The following is a 21,354-nucleotide window of genomic DNA, read 5'->3' on the forward strand; positions in this document are numbered from 1 at the left end:
TTCTTATGCAACTATCAGACCAAAACAAATTTGTGCATCAAATCTAAGCAAATGCAACAAGACACAATTTATTTAAGTCTTTCTTTTTTTTAAAAAAAATTTTATTGTTGTTCAATTACAGTTGTCCCCATGTTCCCCCATTGCTCTCACCTGCCCTGCCCACCCCCCTCCCACATTCAGTCTTCCCCCCTACCTATTGTCTTTGTCCATGGGTCCTTTTTTAAATTTTTCAAATATATATATTTTTTATTTGTTGTTCAGTTACAGTTATTCCAACTTTTTCCTCATTGCTCTCCCCTGCTCCATGGGTCCTTCATATACATGTTCCTCGACTTGACCCTTCCCTTTCTTTTCCCTGTTACCTGCCTCTCCTCCTCTCTGGTCACGATCAGTTTGTTCTTTATTCCCATGTTTCTGCAAATTTAAAACACTAATGTAATGTAATGGATGATTCTACTTTGCCAAAATAGAATTCCTGAAAACTAAACAAACAAACAAACAAACAAAAAACATGATACTGGTAAAATATAATGCACACTGCAGAGGTCCATATGCTTGCAGGTTGCCTGCCTTTGTTGGTGAGCACTTGATTCTTCACCATTTGTCTTCACCTGCACTTCTCTACAATGATCATTCATACTGTGTGTCATGATATAACTTGGCTTTACTTGGTGTGAATGTATTATTTCATACACACATATTATGTCTGACTTTTTTCCTTTCTTTGTTAACTCTGAACAGTTACAGTTGTACTTGTGGGTGCCAAACACAGGTATCAAATACAAATGTAAACATGGACATTGAAATTGTATAATTTATTTATATGAATAAAATAAGAATAACTTATATTGAATATGTTATCTATCATCATTTAAATAAAAACTAATCTCAGCTCCCTTGCACAACCAAATAAAGGACGACAACAAATATAAAAAACAAACAAACAAATAACCAGAACAGCCAGAAAATCAAATAGTATGGAAGTCTGACAACCAAGGAATTAAAGAAGAAACATTCATCCCGACCAATAGGAGGGGCAGAGATGGCCAGCTAGGGCGGAGAGGACACACAGCAAAAAAATGGACTGGGCAGACAAAGTGGCAGCTGCCCGACAGTGTGGTTCCACATCCATGTGTGGATAAGCCCGGAGGAACAACTGGGGAGCGAGACAGACCATGCACCCAGGGTTCCAGTGCAGAAAACTAAAGCCTCAAAACCCTTGCTATAAAAACCTGTGGGGGTTGCAGTGGCAGGGCCTCCCAGCCTCACAGGAGAGTTTGCTGGAGAGACCCACAGGGTCCTAGAATGTATACAAATCCACCCACTGGGGAATCAGCACCAGAAGGGCCCAATTTGCTTGTGGATAGTAAGGGAAGTGACTGAAAGTGGACAGAGAGCTGAGCAAGTGGCACTGTTCCTTCTCTGACCCCTCCCCCACATACAGCACCACATCACAGTGAAGGGGGTTGTCCCGTCCTGGCGAATACCTAAGCCTCTGCCTCTTACAACGTAACAGACATGCTGAGACAAAGAAATATGGCCCAAATGAAAGAACAGATCAAAACTCTAAAAATAGAACTAAGTGAGGAAGTGAGTCAACCTATCAGATGCAGAGTTCAAAACACTGGTAATCAGGATGCTCACAGAAATGACTGCTTATGGACACAAAATAGAGGAAGAAGTGAAGGCTATGCAAAGTGTAATAAAGAAACATATACAGGGAACCAACAGTGAAGGGAAGGAAACGGGGACTCAAATCAATGATTTGGAGCAGAAGGAAGAAATAAACATTCAATCAGAACAGAATGAAGAAACAAGAATTCAAAAAAATGAGGAGATGCTTAGGAACCTCTGGGACAACTTTAAACATTTCAACATCTGAATCATAAGGGTGCAAGAAGGAGAAGAGGAACAGCAAGAAATTGAAAACTTATTTGAAAAAATAATGGAGAACTTCCCCAATCTGGCTCCCAGGAGATCCAGGAAGCTCAGAGAGTCCCAAATAAATTGGACCCAATGAAGCACACACCAAGGCACATCATAATGACATCACCCAAGATTAAAGATAAGGAGAGAATCTTAAAAGCAGCAAGAGAAAAGGAGACAGTTACCTACAAAGGAGTTCCCATAAAACTATCAACTGATTTCTCCAAAGAAACCTTATAGGCAAGAAGGGGCTGGAAAGGAGTATTCAAAGTCATGAAAAGCAAGGACCTATATCCAAGATGACTCTATCCAGCAAAGCTATCATTTAGAATGGAAGGGCAGATAAAGTGCTTCCCAGATAAGGTGAAGTTAAAGGAGTTCATCATCACCAAGCCCTTAGTATATGAAATGTTAAAGGGACTTACCTAAGAAAAAGAGGAAGATCAAAAACTATGAGCAGTAAAATAACAACAAACTCTATCAACCACTGAACCTAAAACAAAACAAAACAAAACAAAACAAAAAACTAAGCAAACAACTAGAAGAGGAAGAGAGTCAGAAAAATGGAGATCACATGGAGTGCTATCAGCAGGGGAGAATGGGAAAAAAGTTACAGGGAATAAGAGGCATAGTTGGTAGGTACAAAATAGACAGGGGGAGGTTAAGAATAGTATAGGGGATGGAGAAGCCAAAGAACTTATATGTACGACCCATGGACATGAACTAAGGGGTGGGGGGAATGTTGGTGGGGACTGGGTGTGGAGCAAAGGGAGATAAAAGGGAGAAAAAATATGGGACAACTGTAATAGCATAATCAATAAAATATACTTTAAAAATAAAAAAATAAAAACTTTTCAAATTATCATAGGGAACTTTTAAATGCCTAAGAATGTAAATGTAGAGACTATGAGTATTTTAAGAGGTGTGATGTCAGTGAGATATGTTTTATATAGTCTTATTCTTTTCAGAGCAGTTCTTGGTAAATTATATGACTATTTTTTATATTTTCGATGGTGATTGAGAGACATTATTTGGTTATTACAAATAACCTGTCATTGATTTTCTTGTTATTTACCAAAAACTCGGTGGCAAATTAGATGTGGTTTATTCCAAAGTATTATTTCATAAGGCTATAAGCAGATGGAGGAAAAGGAAGGATAAATGGGAATTTTAAAATATACCAGTTTATACCTTTTATTTTTTAATAAAAAAATTTTATTATAATTACCATTTATCCCCCTCATACCCTCCTCCCCCCAGCAATCACTACACTGTTGTCTGTGTCCATGAGTCCTTTTTCCTTTTTGCTCAATCCCTCCACCCCCTCACCTCCACCCTTCCCCAGTAGCTGTCATCCTGCTCTCTGTCTATAAGTCTGTCCCCATTTTCATTGTCAGTTCCTTTTGTCCTTTTGTTCTTTTGTTCATTAGATTCCACATAGGAGTGAAATCATATCTTATTTGTCTTTCTCTGACTGGCTTATTTCACTTAGCATAATGTTCTCCAGGTCCATCCATATTGTTGCAAAGGGTAAAATTTTCTTTTTTATGGCCAAATAGTATTCCATTGTGTAAATGTCCCATAATTGTTTTATCTACTCATCTACTGACGGACACTTGGCAGTTTCCATAACTTGGCAGTTGTAAATAATGCTGCGGGGAACATAGGTATGCTTCTGTTCTTTTGAATTAGGTTTTGGGTTCCTTTGGATATATTCCCAGAAGTGGGATCGCTGAGTGAAAAGGCAGACCTATTTTTAATTTTTTGAGGTAACTCCATACTGCTTTCCGTAGTCGTTGTACAAATATGCATTCCCACCAATGATGCAAAAGGATTCCCTTTTCTTCATATCCTTGCCAGCACTTGTTGTTTGTTGATTTATTATATTTTTTTCAGGTTAAATATATTTTACTGTAATTTTGTTTTTTTTTTTAATTTTAAAATCATGTTTATTCTATTACACTTGTCTCAATTTTTCCCCCTTCACCCCCCTCCACCCATCTCACTCCCAGCCCCCACTCCCACAGTCAATTCCCACTCTGTTGTCCATGTCCATGGGTCATTCATACATGTTCTTTTTCTGGTCCCTTCCCCTTCTTTCCATCACTGTTCTTTTTCCCCTTCCCCTCTGGTCACTTTCAGTTTGCTCCATGTTTCCATGCGTGTGGTTTATTTTGTTTGTTAGTTTATTTTGTTGGATAGAGTCCTCTTATAGGTGAGATCCTATGGTATTTGTATTTCATCAACTGGCTTATTTCACTTAGCTGAATATTCTCCAGTTCCATCCCTGTTATTGCAAAAGGTAGGAGTTCCATCTCTCTCTCTCTCCCCCCCCCCATTTATTTATTTATTTCTAGTGCAGATTGATTTTATTTATTTTTGAAAAGGTCAAAGTTAATTATAAAATATTAAAAAATTTAAAACCATTATAAAGCCTCCACAATTAAACCAACATGATACCAGCAAAGAAATAATCAGGTAGATCAATGAAAAATAATGAGCATTCTAGAGACAAATGCATATATCTGTCTAACAATGTAATATATGATTAAGTTGACATTTTATCAACTTAAAATCAATGGGTAAAATAAGGCTTATTCAACAAATAAGGTACATGGACCACTATTACTTGAAATAAAACAAATATAGAGCCCTATTTCACACAATATAAGAGAAATATTCAGGTGAGTTAAAAATCAATATGTAGAATCTAAGGAGTTTTAGGAGAAAATACAAACTACTATTTTTCTTACCCTGAAGTAAAATATTCAAACCTAGAAGCTATGAAGTAAAATACTGGCAATATGACTATATTAAACATTTAAGACTGTACAGTAATATACATATAAAAAATTAAAGAAGTAATAGAATAGGAAAGTATTTGCAAAACATCTAAAAAAGGGTTAAGGGTTTGTTTCTTTTATTTTTAGGGCAAAAATTCTACAAACATTTAATCAAAACATGGATAAAGAATACCAAAAAGTCATTTAAAATTTTTTTAAAATAATAGAAATAGGCAAGAAATATACAAAAACAAGTTTAGTTTCAACAAATAATAAAGGAACAATTAAAATAACACATCATTGTCATGATCAGATTAATAAGTATTAAAAATATTGGTAATATCAGTATTGGTGACTGTGAAAGGAACTGGGTATTCATAGACTCTTTTTCTTCATCATAAAGTAGTCCCTTTAGCATACTTTGCAGTGCTGGATTCGTGGAGGTGTATTCTCTTAGCTGTCTTTGTCTGGGAAACTCCTTATTTTGCCTTCTATTTTAATTGAGAGCCTTGCTGGGTAGAGCAGTCTTGGTTGCAGGCCTTTGCTTTTCATTGCTTGGAATATTTCTTGCCACTCCCTTCTGGCTTGCAGTGTTTCTGTTGAGAAGTCAGCCGCTAGCCGTATCAGGGCTCCCTTAAATGTTACTACCTTTTTCTCCCTTGCTGCCTCTAGGATTCTCTGTTTGTCTTTGATATTTGCCATTTTAATGATGATGTGTCTTGGAGTGGGCCTCATTGGGTTCTTCTTGAGTGGGACCCTCTGTGCTCCCTGGACTTGTGTTTTTTTCTCCTCCCATTAGGGAAGTTTTCCATCATTACATTTTCAAACAGGTTCTCTATCCCTTGGTCCTCCTCTTCTCCTTCTGATATCCCTATTCTATGGATAGTATTCCATAATATCAGGTTTCCCTGATATGGGACAGGTTGTCCCGCATTTCCCTAAACGCCTCTTCATTCTTTTGGAGTCTTTTTCCATTTCCTTGCTCTTTCTGGGAGCTTTTTTCTACCTTATCCTCCAGCTTGTTGATTCGATCCTCAGCTTCATCTAGCCTGCTCTGGATTCCTTCTACTGTGTTCTTCAACTCAGAAACTGTATTCTTCATTTCCCCTTGTCTCTCATTGATAGTTTCTATGTCCTTTCTCATGGTGATATAAGTTGCAGTAAGTTCCTCGTAGTTTCGCTATAGTTTTTTGTAACTCTCTCTGAGCTCACTGAGCTCATTGAGCTTCCTTGTAACTGTCTTTTGGCACTCAATATCTGATAGTTTACTTGCCTCTATTTCATTTCATTCTCTTTCTGGGGATTCCTCCTTTCCCTTTGAGTGGTGGGTGTTTCTTTGTCTTCCCATTATTTGTGAGACACTTCTTTTTTGATTCTGCTTGTTAAGTTGATCTGTCTTGATCTCCTGACTTTGTGGTATGAACTTCTATGGTAGGAGACCACTGTTTTTTCTTTCTGGATCTGCCTCTGATGATGTCAGATGTCATTCCTGTCTGACCTTAGGCAGTCTGTTCGAGACTTCCAGGAATCTACTGTCTGTGGCTGTCTCCCTCAGCTGTTAATCTAGTTGCTCTGCACTCAGCAGGCTGCCTTAGACAGGTCAGGTTGGGGCGGAGTCCCACCTGGGAGTGGGGTTATTGGATCCTTTCACTCTGCTGCTGTATGGGGGAGGAGTCAGCACTGGGATTCTGCTGGCTACTCTCTCCATTCTCTCCTGAAAAGCCTCCATCCCCAGTCTCTCCTCAAGTGTCTCCAGACCTCTCTGCGTCCCCTTTAGCCAGGGATCTACTATCTGTGGCCACCACTCTGCACTCAGCAGGCGGCTTAGACAGCACAGGGTGGGGTGGAATCCCTCCTAATGGCAGAGTTATGGGGTCCTCTGACATTGCTGCTGCTCAAAGGGAGTGGTCTCTGCCCGAGCAGCATGGCTGTTGCTGGATGGGGGATGAGTCAGCACCGAGATCCTGCCGGCTACTCTCTCTCTTCTCTCTCCAAAACCTCCTTCCCCAGTCTCTCCTCTAGCCCACTCTGCCCCCGTCTTTACCAGAGACCAGGGCAAGTGGCTGCAAATAAAAATTTATGCGTTGGCCCTTTAAACAGCTCTTTGTGTCTCTAGCCGACCATCTCTGGCAAAGAGCAACCCTGCTGCTTTTTGTAGCTGGCAATTTTCTGTGTACTTTTTGGGCTCTGGTGCTGTAGGCTGGAGATCCCAGCTTATGGTTTAGACCCCACTCTTCTCAGGGGGGCCCTACTGGCCGTTTCACTATCCTTCTGGTGCTGCCACCCGTGGACACCCTGCCTGCCTTCTCGAGTCTCTGCCACACTCCTTACCAGTTAGATTGCTGTAAAGCTGATTCTTCTGTCTCTGAGGTTACAAGGCTCCTCTCTTGCTATTGTTCAGTTATTTGTTCCAGGTGATGTCTCCGCAATTTAGTTGTAATCCCAGGTTGGTCCTGGGAAGAGGTCAGTGAGACTTCCACTCACTCCTCCACCATCTTGATTCCTCCCATTTTATACTTTTTAAATAATGAGTATAATGAATCTTCATGAACTATTTGATTGAAATGAATTCACTTTTACCATTTTTTCTAAGATATAATTAAATAACTGTATTAATTTGTTGTAATATTATATTTGCATTCCCCAAACTTATCTAGATTTATCTAAAGCTTTCCTTTTTATCTTCTAGAGTTACTGCTGAGTCACGTCAGATTTTTCTGGAAGAAGACAGGTACATTGACCAGGAATTAAGTGCTGAGGCAGACTTATCTTTTATGTTGGATGGCAGTGAAAATGACCATGTGGTTCACATTCCAAGCCAAATGTTAATGCCATCAAAATTAATGATTAAATATGAAAAAGGTCAGGATTCTGAAGAAACTGCAAATCTTGCTTCTGGTAAGTAAATGAAAAGTTACAATGGAAATTTTTAGATAACTGGGTCCTTGTCTTTTAACACCAGTAGAGAATCAAATACATTAAGGCTGGTATCTAAAGCAAATTTTTAAGTTCAAAGTGGTGGCTACAACTACTCCTTTTATTGAAAGTGAAGATTTAAATGGTGACAGATATTAGCAAGGAGATTGCTAATATAAGCTCTAAGTAATGCCCCTAATATCAAATTTAAGATTTATCTGGATGCCACAACTTAGAAAGGTTAGTGTGATATAGAAGGAGGTAACACAGGGAAAGTCAAAGCACAGAAGGGACTAAAATGACTTTAAAACTTGGCCTGGCCAGCACCCCAGAATTCGTGACCATGTGATTTCATATGAGTTATTTTTGAGGGACCTGGAAATGATAAAGCATCAACTCTCCTCCCTCCTCCTCTGTACCTTTGAATGACAAAGCAGTAATACCTTTTGTCAGGGTTTAATAGTTTAAAATAAGTCAGAGACATACAATGTTAGTATTTCTATTAAAAAGAATGTCATTCTAAACAGACCATTCAGCCATTCCATCTATGCAACTAGAATCTCTCAAAATGCTCCTTAGACCACAATATGAGCATTTTAAGTCCTATGTCATAAATATCATAGGTGTTGTTAGAATATTCAAGTTCAAAAGAAAGAGGGGCCAATTTTTCATGCCAGTTAGTCATAAGAACAAATAATGCTTATTCTGAGTAGCTTCCTTAGATAAATTTTCTTTTCCTTGGGTTCAATATGAATATCCCTACCTTGACCCCAATTTCTGAAACATAAATATTTGAACTTTATCTTTAAAACAGTTGAAATTCTCATAAAGAAATATATTTCTATAAAAGAAGCTAGAATTGAGAATTAAAAAGTCAATCAATCATTAGTTGAAAAATAAACCTTAAAAAAAGAGGTAATGCAGTAAAATGGAATATATGTAGTACCATGACATTAAGGTACTCCATTGTGTATATTTTTAGTTAAAGCAATTTTTTATTGTCATATAGACATAACTTAAAGAAGAGAATAAAATATTCTTTTTCATGGGTATAGTTAATGCAGGGTGTTTATTTTAATGATAAGGGAATAATGACAGACCTCAAGGGACAAGAATTTATTATGGTTTCATTTAAAAGGAAGAAAAAGGAAGAGAGAAGTTGTTTTTGGCTGTGTTAGAACAACAAATTGTCATTTGTGATAGTTTTGTTAGAGATAAGCATTCTGAAGTCTAATAATTCAGAAATAGGAACCTTATTAGGAAATACAGCTATGACTGGGTATTTAAGAAAGGACCAAAAAGAAACTCATCTTTGCAACCATCTTTAATGACCATTGTTCAGTAATAATAGAAAGACTTTTTATTTGGTTTTTCAGATATCTGGGAATCAAGACACTCATAGCTATCATAGGATCCAATTTGGCTGAAGAAGTAATTGTGCCTGGCTCTAGTAAGAAAAAAAACGTACATTGTCAGTTATCCCCATCCCACCCAGTTTCTCCTGGGTTGAAGTGTGCTGGGGGTTCCATGAGGATTATGTCAGGTTGTGACTGCCTGGAAACAGTGAGTCTCAGACTTAAGGATAGTATACATTCTTTATCCTTTAAAATAAACCTTAGTCTCAGATCGTAAGTGTTGTCTAGGGACTTTTTCTTTTTCTTTTTCTTTTCCCTAAAATTGCCTTTAGCCAGCTGCCAAAATCTACTGAGAACTTTCTGTATAATGTACCATCCTCATGGAGAGTGAATTGTGGATCAACTATTTTACTCAGTTGCTAACAGTTGAGCATTGATAAGTTCCAGATGTATTACATAAATAAAAATTGATAATTTGCATACACGCCTCCATGTGCTCTACTTATTACTCCTTTATAATCTGATCCTTTTGGCTGATGGGCTGATCTTTCAGCCCTTGAACCAAGAGTCTTGAGGGAAAGTCAAGAATCATAACCATTTAAGAAATGTGTCGCGTTCCCAGAGTCCTGCGGGCTGGCGACGAGTCGCGGAGCGCCCTCTCTCACCAGAAACGCACAGCCGCTATCTTTCGGCCAATGCCCTCTCTCTGCTTCTCCTCTGCTCCCATTCCCCAGTTCATCTTCAGTGCCATCACCTTTTCTACTGCTTTCCACTCCTGACAACAGTTCAAGGACAATCTGTATCCAAATCACTTGGAATGGAAGTCCTTCATCAGCACAGATTTCTATGCCTTCCTCAGAACTACTGCTTCCTATTTAGAGGTGCTGGGAAAAGCTACTAACTTGAAAACCACCATCGGTGATTTCTGTATGTTCTCAAGTTTCAGAACCACTATCCCAGTGACTCGCAAAGTGTGGTCTCTAAACCATCAGCATCCGTTTCTTCTGGGAGCTCATTAGTACCGCAGATTCTCATCCCAGACCTACTGCATCATGATCTCGGGCTGGGGCTCAACAATCTGATTTAACGAGCAGCGCATGCGATTTTAACACAGGCTAAAGTTTGGGAGCCACTAATCATTCTGCCACTTTGATGTGCCAAGTTTGCTCTGTGTTCTCTGTGGACCTGAAAACAATTAGATATTTAGTATCACAGAACAGAAGGGAGAATTTGTCGCCAAAGGGTTCCAGATGCACTGGGTTACAATATTATTTTACTCATCCAAGACCACTGAACATATCACCATCCATCCATCCACCCACCCACCCATCCATCCATCCATTCATCCATCCATCCATTTATCCATTCATCCATCCAAGTGTCTAATTTTTTAAGATCCAAATATATAAAGATTGTCTACAGATACTATCATGTACTTTAACCTCTACATCTGCAATATAAAAATTCCTTGGAAAATTCAGCCCCTCCTACTTACTTGCCAATGTCATAGTTCTTCAGAATTATGTAACGAAAAATGGGTGGTGTAATTCTAATTAAATTACAACTGTTGTCCCACTGACAAGCCTAACACTTTTCATCAATGATGCTATGGTAAACAGTATTCAAAATATACTTAGTCTATTTTCAAGGTTAAAGAAGGACAGGATAATTTGTAATGAATATTAAATACTAACCCAAACTCAACCTTAGGCTCACTCATAGCTTTAAGCCATCCCAGACCTTAGGATAACTTCAGCTGGTGTTCTTTTCAATGAGTTTCATTGAGAAATTATAAGCAACAACACTTTCCTCTTTGAGTGAGGCTGGAATTGAGCTCAAGACAATTTGCACAGGCTCTGTTTTACATTTTTGTCTACCTTTAATCTGATTCTGATCTACAAATTAGCTCTTTTTAAAAAGCCAATATGTCTTTTGACTTTGAATGAATCATAGGGTATTAGAGTTGGAATGGTATTTAGTGATCTCCTCTTGCAAATTCATTGGGGGGCACCTACCGTAGGAGACACTTTGCAATGTCTAGAGACATTTTTTTGTTGTCACAATTGGAGGGTGCTACTGGCATCTAGTGGGCAGAGGCTACGGATGCTGACAAGCATTTTGCAATGCACAGGACAGCCCCTCGCAACAAAGAATTACCCAGTTGAACTGTCAATAGTGAGAGAAACCCTGTTGTTTTTTTTTAGAAGAAACCTCATGTCCCTACAGTCATGGAACTAGAAGTTCAATGGTGGGAGTGGTGGGTCCTACCCCGTGTAGACTGTCACTCTGTTACACCCTCAGGATTTGCTAATTTTGAGAAATTATAAACTACCATTATACCACATACAGTTTTGATATACAGAGTCCCAAACCAAACAATTTAGCAAGTTGAGCTATTTGTGGGATGGAATATATGCTTTGCTTTTTCCCTAGGCATATAGGGTTACATAGCTTTATTCAACTGTGTACCATGCTTTTCATGCATAATCTTGTCATACATTTTACATATTGCTTCAAGCTTCATACTGATGTTTTCTATGTCCTTATAATGTTGCTCTTAATAAATGCGTGTATTTAACTATTTACCCCTCATCGAACCTGTAGCTTGCTTCTAATTTTGCTGTAATGTAGTGAACTTGAATATATAGCTTTACTTCTGCTAAATGTGAATCTGCACTGGAATTAAATGCAGCAGAACTGGCTTCTGAGTCACCCATGGAACATCAACCGAATGTCCTGCTTTCGTATGATCAATACGGTCAGCAAATAGAATTGTAGTCATATCTAAACTTTAATGACATGTTTCAGGAACTTTCTAGGAAGTCTCAACCATCTTGAAGCTTTTTGGAGAATAAACTGAGTCTCCTGTTCATTTTAAACTGTGGACTGAGGCTGTTGCATTTACTTTTGCTTGGGAATTTATTATATTGGGGTTTTAGGGGGAGAGGGGCAGGTCTTAGGATTTTTGCTCTATGTTTCAGGAACTCTTCTCTGTTTGCTAATTTAAAAATAAGATGTTGATAAGACTATAGCCTAAAGTTTTTAATGAAAGTGACATTCTGTCATCTAATTATTCTATTTTTCTACCTTACTTTAAAAAGCATGGAATTAGCTCTGGGAGAAGTGTACATAGAAATCATTACCTTTGCCCCATTTGACCTCGAGCCTCTGAAAGTATTAACTCCTCAGTATAGTGAACATTCATAACCCTGATTTTATGTGTAACAATTGGAGTCACATGGTCATTCCTGGTCATACAGATTGTATGATATAGTTCTAATTTAATAGCGAACACTGATTTCATTCCGTAAATGGCTGTTAAAATCACAGGAATCATGAAAATTAGATTTATCTGGGCTTCTGCTTCTGCCTGAAATACCTTGCAGCAAGATCAATGCCTGATTCTTCTTAATTGCCAGACTCCATATTTAGGGAAACTATGAAAAACTTGGAATGTCCTGAAAAACTGTCACAAAGATACAGTTCAATTCAGACTCTAAAAATGCATTATTAAGCAGCTTTCTCCCCCCTCCCAAGCAATGCTGAGCCTTCCTTTCTTCCCTGCAACCTCTATGCTCCTGCCATGCTACTCATGTTTTATTGGCTTCATAACTGACGTAAAATTCTGAAAATATTATGACTATGAATTGCTTGTTTTATTGTTAAATCAAAACACATAGTTGAATTTTATCACCTTAATAGTCCTTTATTGTTTGGGTTAGATTCTTTTTGGTTTGTTGTTGTTGCTCATTAATGTACCTTATTTATTTATGTACAAGGTCTGTCTAGAAAAAGTCCAACCACTGTTAATATAACGAGAATGGTTTGCGTGACATGATGTAACCTGGCAGCCAAGGAGAGTGGACTGGAATGTGCACGTGTAAACAATGACGACTTCAGTGTACTAGTCAGTAGGGGCAGTAGATGTTGTTGAGTGAGCATGTGTACATGTGTACTGTGTGGCCGTCACATGCAAAATGACTGAGTGAGTAGAGCAACAAATCTGCATCATATTTTGCGTTAAGTTTGAACATTCTCCTGTGGAAATTTCTGATGATTCCGAAGGCCACAGCTATGGGCAGCTGGTGATTGGCAGCTTCGTCACAACAATGCACCCACTCATGCATCCCGTCTCATGCAGAGATTTTTAGTGAAACATCAAATCACCGAGGTGGCTCAGCCTCACCTAGAACCCAGGTTTTGCACCCTGTGACTTCTGGCTTTTCCCAAAGCTAAAATCACCTTTGAAAGGGAAGAAATTTCAGACCATCGATGAGATTCTGGAAAGTACAACAGGCAGCTGATGGTAACTGGAAGAACTGTGTGAGGTCCCAAGGTACCTATACTTTGAAGGGGACTGGGGTGTCATTGTCCTATGTATAGTTTCTTGTATCTTGTATCTTCTTCAATAAATATCTCTATATTTCATGTTACATGGCTGGATACCTTCAGGACAGACCTCCTATTTGTTTAGATATGTATGTATGTATGTATTTTACCTTATGACTGCCTTCATTCATTTCTCCAACTCCCACTCCCCACCTCTGGCAACCATCACTCTATTCTCTGTATCTATGAGCTTGATTTTTTTTTAAATTAATTTATTTACTTTTTAAATACATTTGTCTCTGCCTTCCCCCCACCTCTTTCCCTTGCCCCCTCCCACCTTCCCTCCCTCAGCTCTTCCCCTTTGGTTTTGTCCATGAGTCCTTGCTATATGTTCCTTGACTTTCCCCTTCCCTTCCCTTTCCCTGCCCCCCCTTCCCTCTTGTCTCTGTTGATTTCTTTTCCTTTCAGTGTTGCTGGTCATATTTTCCTTGCTTCTTTGCATTGTTGGTTAGGTTCTGCTTATAGGTGAGATCATATGGTATTTGTCTTTCGCCCCCTGGCTTATTTCGCTTAGCATGATGCTCTCCAGTTCCATCCATGCTGTCGCAAAGTTTAGTACTTCTTTTTTTCTTTCTGCTGCGTAGTATTCCATTGTGTATATGTACCATAATTTTTTGTTTTTAATTTAGATTCCACATATAAGGAAGATCATACAGTGCTTGTTCTCTGACTGACTTCACTTAGCATAATGCCCACGAGGTCTGTCCATGTTGCAAATGGCAAGATTGCTTTTTTTTTTTATGGCTGAATATAGACATTTACTGTTTCCATGTCTTGGCTATTGTGAATAATGTTGCAATAAATGTGAGGATGCAGATTTTTTTTGAGTTAGTATTTCTGTCTTTGGATAAATACCCAGAAGTGGAATTGCCACATCATATGGTATTTCTATTTTTAATTCTTTGAGGATTTCATTATATCGTTATTATCGTTTTGATTGTCTTCCCTGAAGGTTTTACATGTGGGCAAAACTGATGTGAACTGAGAGTTCAAGGTATGTGGACTACTTGAATTCAAATATACACTGAGTTTGATTCTGCATGTCTCGTACAATCATTTGTTGCAATTAATAAAGCCATGTTCTAGACTGTTAGAGACATTTAATCATGTGGACCACTTTCTAACGGATAAAACCTGTATACGTCAAGTAGTAATTTTGTGATAGTAGCAGTGATGACAGTGATGGAGGTGCTAGTGATCGTGTTGGTGCAGGTCACCATAGTTGTGAGGACAATGGCGGTGAAGGTGCTTGATGCTGCTGCTGCTGCTGGTACAGGCAGGAGGTAGAGGCGTTGGGAGCAGTGATATTGCTGGTGGTGGGACAGAGGAAGAGGTATGAGGGTGGGCGGTGACAACGACGGTACCACAAAGTAGTGGTGGGGAGGTGATTGTGGTGGTGATAGTATAGTAATGGAGATGGGAGAGTGGGATGGTAGTGACAGTGGCGGTGGAGGTGACCGTGGCAGCCTTCACTGAGCACTAACTATACAAAAGGACTCTACTAAGCATTTACATGGGCTTTCCCATGCCTATTCCAATATCCTGTTATGTGGGAAGTAGTATTTGACCCCTGCTCTAAGTTAAGCCATACGTTAGTCTCTTTGAGGGGTTAGAGAAGTGTTTTGTTGGGGGTTTTTTTGCTTTGTTTGTTTTAAAAGAATCAGAGGCCCTGTCCTCAAGGAGATTATATTCTAACAAGAATATATCTTGTACGTACAAAAAAGTATCTAATCCAAGGTAGAAAGCAGTCAGTTCAATAGAAAGTACAGATGGAATGCTTCAGGGGCCAATATTTACTCCATGCAGTCCAATTCTCAAAGCATTGCATACACTGTCTTGTTTGCTGACCAACCGATGTATGAGGCATTATTGTAACCACATACACTACTGCTTATTTAGTGCAACTACGTGCCAGGCACAATGATAAGCAGTTTATTACATGATTTCCTTTCATCTTTACCCAAAAATCTATTATTATATTTTACAGATGAGGATGCAAAGGTTAAGAACCACAAGCAAAGTCATACAGCTTGTAAGTGGCAGAGCCAGGATTCAAACCCATGCCCGTCCACACAAAAACGCTTTTAGCTATATGCCATGTTGCGTGGTGATGGCATTGGAGGCATTTACAAAGGAGGAAATATATGAAATTGCCAAATTTGAGAATAGTTTGGGAGAGTTACTTTAAAATAATATTGGTGGTACAATTTTTTAAAAATTTTATTTCATTTAAAAAAAAATCCTTGCTTATAAATTCATTCAGAAACCAGAGCACAGAATAACACCATAAGAACCAAAGTTCAAATCCAGGTGTTGGGTATAAATAACTCCTGACATGCATCACTTTTTCTCTGTACGCTGATACCTCCCGCAGACTGTTGTTTCAGAGTGTGAAGTACATGGCAAGAGTGAGCCTTAGAGCCTTCAGCGCCACCTAGAAAAGTCTAAATCAAGAAAGAGATGTATTTTCAGTTTTGGGGATCAAGGATGAAACCTATTTTAAAATAGTTACTCCTATTTTTTCAGATAAATAGGGGAAAGAGGACCTCATGCAATAAAACGAGAGTTTAAATGTGTCTCTGTGTCCCTCTGGTATAACATCCATGGCGTGCAGTCAGATGCACACTGTTGTTCCTACCTACCTTGCCCGCCCGCCTTAGAACTTGACCTGCGACCTCCCCAGACAGGGAGGAGGACGGGCTGGGGATGCCAGTGTTAAGTGGAGAGCTGTGAAAATGAGAGCCACCTCCCCTGCAGTTCCGCATGCACAAACGCAGCAGAGTAGGCATCTCATTTCTGAGAGCACGTGTGCACTTGTGCGCATGTGTGTAAGTTCTGTTCCACTAATGCCAGTTGACTTTGTGTTTTTTTCTTATGGAAATTCTGATTTGCAAAATATAGTATCACAGGTAGGATTTTCAGATGTCTGAGACTTTCTTACTTGTTTATTTCCCTCTAAAATTACACATTTGAAGTATTTGGGATGTGCTAGGCACTGTGCAAAATGTATTTAATTCTCTAAAAAACATTATAAGGTTGTAGTGTATTACTACTATCTTTAGGTAACAGAACAGGTAAGGAGGTGGCTCAGGGTGACAGATAACAATGGCAGACAGGACTCAAACAAACGCCATAGGTCCTGCTAATAACCACTGCTCTACAATACCTAGAGAAGAAAAAATTACAAATTTTATTTAATTCATATAAACTGCCTACTTTTGGAAGAAAACTTCCTCTAGTGGTTTCAATCAGAAGTAACAGCAACTGAAGAAGATACTCATTCTTCAAGCCAGATTCCAGGGCCTTTGGTGAGGCAGTTAATGTACCCATTAATGTATCTGCTCTATCCTCATATCCAATGACCAGTTATTCTGGTCAAATCCTACCTCTTCTACCAAGCTGTCATTTCTTAGTCAAGTCATGTACCCTCTCCGAGCCTCAGCTTGTTCATCTGTAAAATGGGATAGATGACCATTCCACCCTCATGGTGCTGTATAGAAGATTAAATGACAGAAGACATGCATAGGGCTGAGCATAAGACCTGAAGTGAACTGAGTGCTCAAATACTCAGAAAGTATAAAAGTGAAAAAGAAAGCATTATTAATCTCTTGAGATGCCTTATTAAAAAGGTTAACTTGAAAATTATTTACTCATGTGGAAAGAAACATACGCATTACATAGCCTCTGTTGAGCATGTGGCTTACCTAGGGAGACCACATGGCTAATTTTGGCCCACAGACAAATTCCAAGGCAGATTGCTGGATAACTCATGCATATCTCGAGGTTTCCCACAAATGCCATGAAAGACAGCGTAGCTAGTTAGCACCGTGCTTAATCCCAATCCAAATGGTTTAATTCCTGTAGATTCTCTCTTCTCCCTAAATTCCCTCACCCCACCCACACTTCTTCCTGAAGTTAATGGAGTGCACTTGGCATTGCAGCTTAAATCTTGGCCAAAGTTATGCTAATCTCTGGGGGTGCTTCCCTGGAAATTCAGCTGGAAATTCCTAACTTCTTTCAAGCCTTGTCAATGGTCAAGTGAGCCAGCCCTTCCACCTCTGCCATTCTGAGGAAATTCTTCCATAAGCTTGAAGACAGGAATTTGGCTTGGTGACATTTCTAGAAAATACACTGCATTGCTATGTACACTTTATCCACATTTCTGCCAGGTTTTCTTGAAGGAAAGTATTTTTGAAGGCCCAGTCTCCTTAAATAAGATGAGTTTAGACTCCAAATAAAATAATCACACCTTCTGTTTCATTAAATTTTAGAATTTTCATGAAATAAACATCTATATTTAGCTTCTTAGATTCTCATGCTAATCCTATAAGTAGGTAGAGACCCTATATTTAGAGATTTTGTAGGTAAAATACACCTCTTTATTCTGTTGGGTTATTTGCAAAAGAATTGAGATGTTCCTCATATATAAAGAGAAAACTAGGGAAAAAACAGCAATATTTCTGGTATGGGCATGTGTGAAGAAGTATTTCACTAACATGGTAAGTCAACTCTTCCTTTTCTACCAGAACATTTATGGAATGCTTTTTCTTGTGTTTTAACAAAGTGTGTTGATTGGCCTTTGACAAATATCTGGGATGGGGTGGCAAATAAATTTTTTTTTCATGTGCCAACACCTGCCACATGGTAATGGCTCTCCATGCACTGTGTGAAGACATAAGTGGAGAATGAATCCGGGAACAAGTGCTGAAATTGATTGGTTATGTCTGCCACGGGAATGGGAGTAAAGCACAGCAACCCCATGCTGTGTATTTGTCTTCCTTGGCTAAGAGTTCTGTTGTCTGCCTATGAGGGTTTTTTTTTGTTGTTGTCGTTGTTGTTTTTTGGGGGGTTTTTTTTGTTTGTTTTTTTGCTTAACCCCTTCACTTTATACTAAAAGAAAAGTTATTTGAGTTGTTCTGTTGCAGGACATGAAAACCATGGCAGAAAAGAGGAACTAGGTCCTACCAACAAACCTGGAGATGCTTCTCTTCAAGAGTATTACATGGATGTAGCTTTCCTCATTGATTCTTCCCAAAGAGTGGGAAATGATGACCTTAAGGACGTGAAAACTTTCATAACCTCAGTGCTTGATTACTTTCACATTGCTCCAGACCCACTCACTTCCACCTTAGGAGATAGAGTGGCAGTTCTGACCTACTCTCCTCCAGGCTATAAGCCCAACACTGAAGAATGCCCTGTCTACCTGGAGTTTGATTTGGTTACTTACAACAGTATATACCAAATGAAACATCATGTTCAAGATTCTCTTCAGCATCTCAATGGAAATGTTTTTATTGGCCATGCCCTGCAGTGGACAATTGACAATGTCTTTTCAGGAACCCCTAACCTGCGGAAAAACAAAGTTATCTTTGTTGTATCTGCTGGAGAAACCAACCCCTTAGATAAGGAAGTCTTAAGAAATGTATCTGTGAGAGCCAAGTGTCAGGGCTACTCCATATTTGTGTTCTCTTTTGGTGTTGTATACAATGAGAAGGAATTAGAAGAACTAGCCAGCCACCCACTGGATCATCACTTAGTCCAGCTTGGTCGAATCCACAAGCCAGACATGAACTATATCATCAAGTTTCTCAAGGCATTTGTCTATTCAATCAGACGTAAGTCATTAAATCTTTTCTTTTCTATTGTTTTTTTTTTACATTTTATCTATCTATATATCTGTTTATTTCTATAACGCATCATCTGTATATTGTATTGTGTGTTCACCACCCCAAGTCAAGTCTCTTTCCATCGCCATTTGTCCCCAGTTTACCCCTGCTACTTCCCTCTACTGTTGTCTGCCTATGAGGGTTTGGTTTGGTTTTGTTTTGTTTTTTGCTAACCCCTTCACCTTTTATCACCTAGCCCTCCAAATCCCTCCCCTCTGACAGCTATCAGTCCGTTTTCTGTATTTGTGAGTCTGTTTATATTTTGTTGTTAGTTTATTTTGTTCATTAGATTTCACATATTAGTGAAATCATATGATAATTGTCTTTCTCTGACTGGCTTATTTCACTTAACATAATACTCTCCAGGTCCATCCATGCTATCACAAAAGGTCAGATTTCCTTCTTTTTTTATGGCTAGATAGTATCCCATTGCGTAAATGTACTGCAGCTTTTTTATTACTCATCCACTGACAAGCACTTGGGCTGCTTCCTTCTATTGCTTTTGTAATACATTTAATGTCTCTGTGTACAATCTATCAGGTGACTTAGTAACATGATCCTCTCTTCAGTCAAGTGTGGTGGAGTCTAAGACATGAGTAAGAGGCAGTTGGAAAACCACAGAAAAAATATCAGGTCTTATTGGCTTTGAACTTTACTGCTACACTATCGAGATATTTGTCAGAAAAGCCCTATGTGGGTAAAAAGTGTCTTTAAACCCTAACCTGTGAGTGTTTACTACATACAATGTTCTTTCAATGGATTTTATCCTTAGTACAGCCCTCAAAGAACAATATGAGTATCCCCATTTCCTAAGTTTGAAAACTAAGATTCAGAGACATTAAATAAATTGCTCAAAAGTTCATAGTTAATAGTGGGCAAATCCTAGACTCAACTCCACACATTCTGACCCAAGATTTGTGTTCTTGTTCATTAAACTATACTTCAGCTTCTAAACCCTTAACGAGAGATACTGCTATAATAAATAATATTCTACTACCACCACCTTCCACCTACTCCAAGGATTTTAATTTTATCTTGTCATTATAAGTTACCTTGGTTCTGACTAGAATTCTAATAAGCCATAGGCACAAATCTCTCCTGGAGCCTCTGCCCCAGAGAGCAGGCTTGGGTGCAGCCAGGCAGGAGAGTTAAGGTTGTATTCACAGTGAGGCTTCGAGAGTGGCTGCCCTAGCCTCTGTCCACATGTTGTCATCTTAGACTCACTTATAGAACAATAGAATACCAAAGAGCTTGCAGCAGCAAGCAAGTGCTGGCCCCTGCTGTGGACTAGGAGTAGGTCAGAGGCCACATGGTATGGTTGGCTGCACCTCCAGATTTTCTGGCACTCAGAAAGTCCCAGAAATCTTGGCACTCGGGATTTATATTTAGTAGCAGGCTTATCACTTGCAAAATATGGTGCCTTGTTCCAACACCAAGATAAATGGGCCAGGCAATTTCAATAGCTAATGGTGTCTTCTAGAAAGATCCTCCTTTTATGGGGAGAGGAACAGATGATAGAAAAGATTAAGAGCTGTCCTTGGATTGTAGCACAAGCCTGGGGCATACAGAGCATGAGAATTTTTGACTCAATTGCCACTGTATCTCACTGACTCTGCCAATGAGATATTGCAATGTCGAGAGTGCCCACGTTGCTGAGTCCTTTATAAAATTAAGTTGCTCTTGAAAACACGTCCAACCGCAGGAAGAGATGAACTGACTTTGGTAATACCCAGAACATGGAAGAGTAAGATTTGGATTAACCGGCCCACTCTCCCTCCAGGGGCCTTCAATAACTATCCTCCTGCAGACCTGAGCTCCACGTGTGTGAACATCACCTTTCCCACCCCAGAGACCGCCAGCACGGAAGACACTGTATTGTGAGTTGACAAATTCACAGTTTGGGTGACACTGCATCTGAAAACAGCACTAAAGACAATAATTTGAAATGAATGGCGTTTTGGTTTTCGGGATGCAAGAAGTCTGTTTGTGGCTTGTGTGCATGTGTGCGTCCGTGTGTCGTAAGTGCTACTGGTTGTGATGACAGCACAGATCTGCTGTTAATAAACGATAAACAATGACCCCTGTTAGCAAGGACCATGTTTCCGTTCCTTTCACTTTTACAAAAAAAAAAAAAATAGAGGCCCTTAAAATCTTATCTGTAACCCTATAACACCATTCTGATATTGAGTACTGCCAAATACAAATGATCGTATCAAAGATTTGATGTACCAGTCTTAGAACAGTAGGAAAACATGAACAAGAAAAGGTCACAAAGCAGCAAAAAACTTGCTGTTTAATTAACAGAACCCGTATGAAGAC

The 21,354-nt window shown here is 39.1% G+C and overlaps 1 protein-coding gene across 1 annotated transcript in view; it reads left to right on the plus strand.

The window, feature by feature from the left end:
- The window catches only part of COL6A5 (collagen type VI alpha 5 chain), an 85,956-nt gene that overhangs the window by 64,070 nt on the left and 532 nt on the right, over positions 1–21,354 (plus strand). Inside the window, exons 36-38 of the mRNA XM_054595727.1 lie at positions 7,399–7,607; positions 18,295–18,984; positions 20,816–20,912. Coding sequence (XP_054451702.1) covers positions 7,399–7,607; positions 18,295–18,984; positions 20,816–20,912 — 996 coding nt within the window. The remainder of the gene's footprint in view (positions 1–7,398; positions 7,608–18,294; positions 18,985–20,815; positions 20,913–21,354) is intronic.

Source organism: Pteronotus mesoamericanus, unplaced genomic scaffold (assembly GCF_021234165.1).
Source record: "Pteronotus mesoamericanus isolate MK-2021 breed Mesoamerican mustached bat unplaced genomic scaffold, CSHL_Meso_final scaffold_54, whole genome shotgun sequence".
Classification (NCBI taxonomy): domain Eukaryota; kingdom Metazoa; phylum Chordata; class Mammalia; order Chiroptera; family Mormoopidae; genus Pteronotus; species Pteronotus mesoamericanus.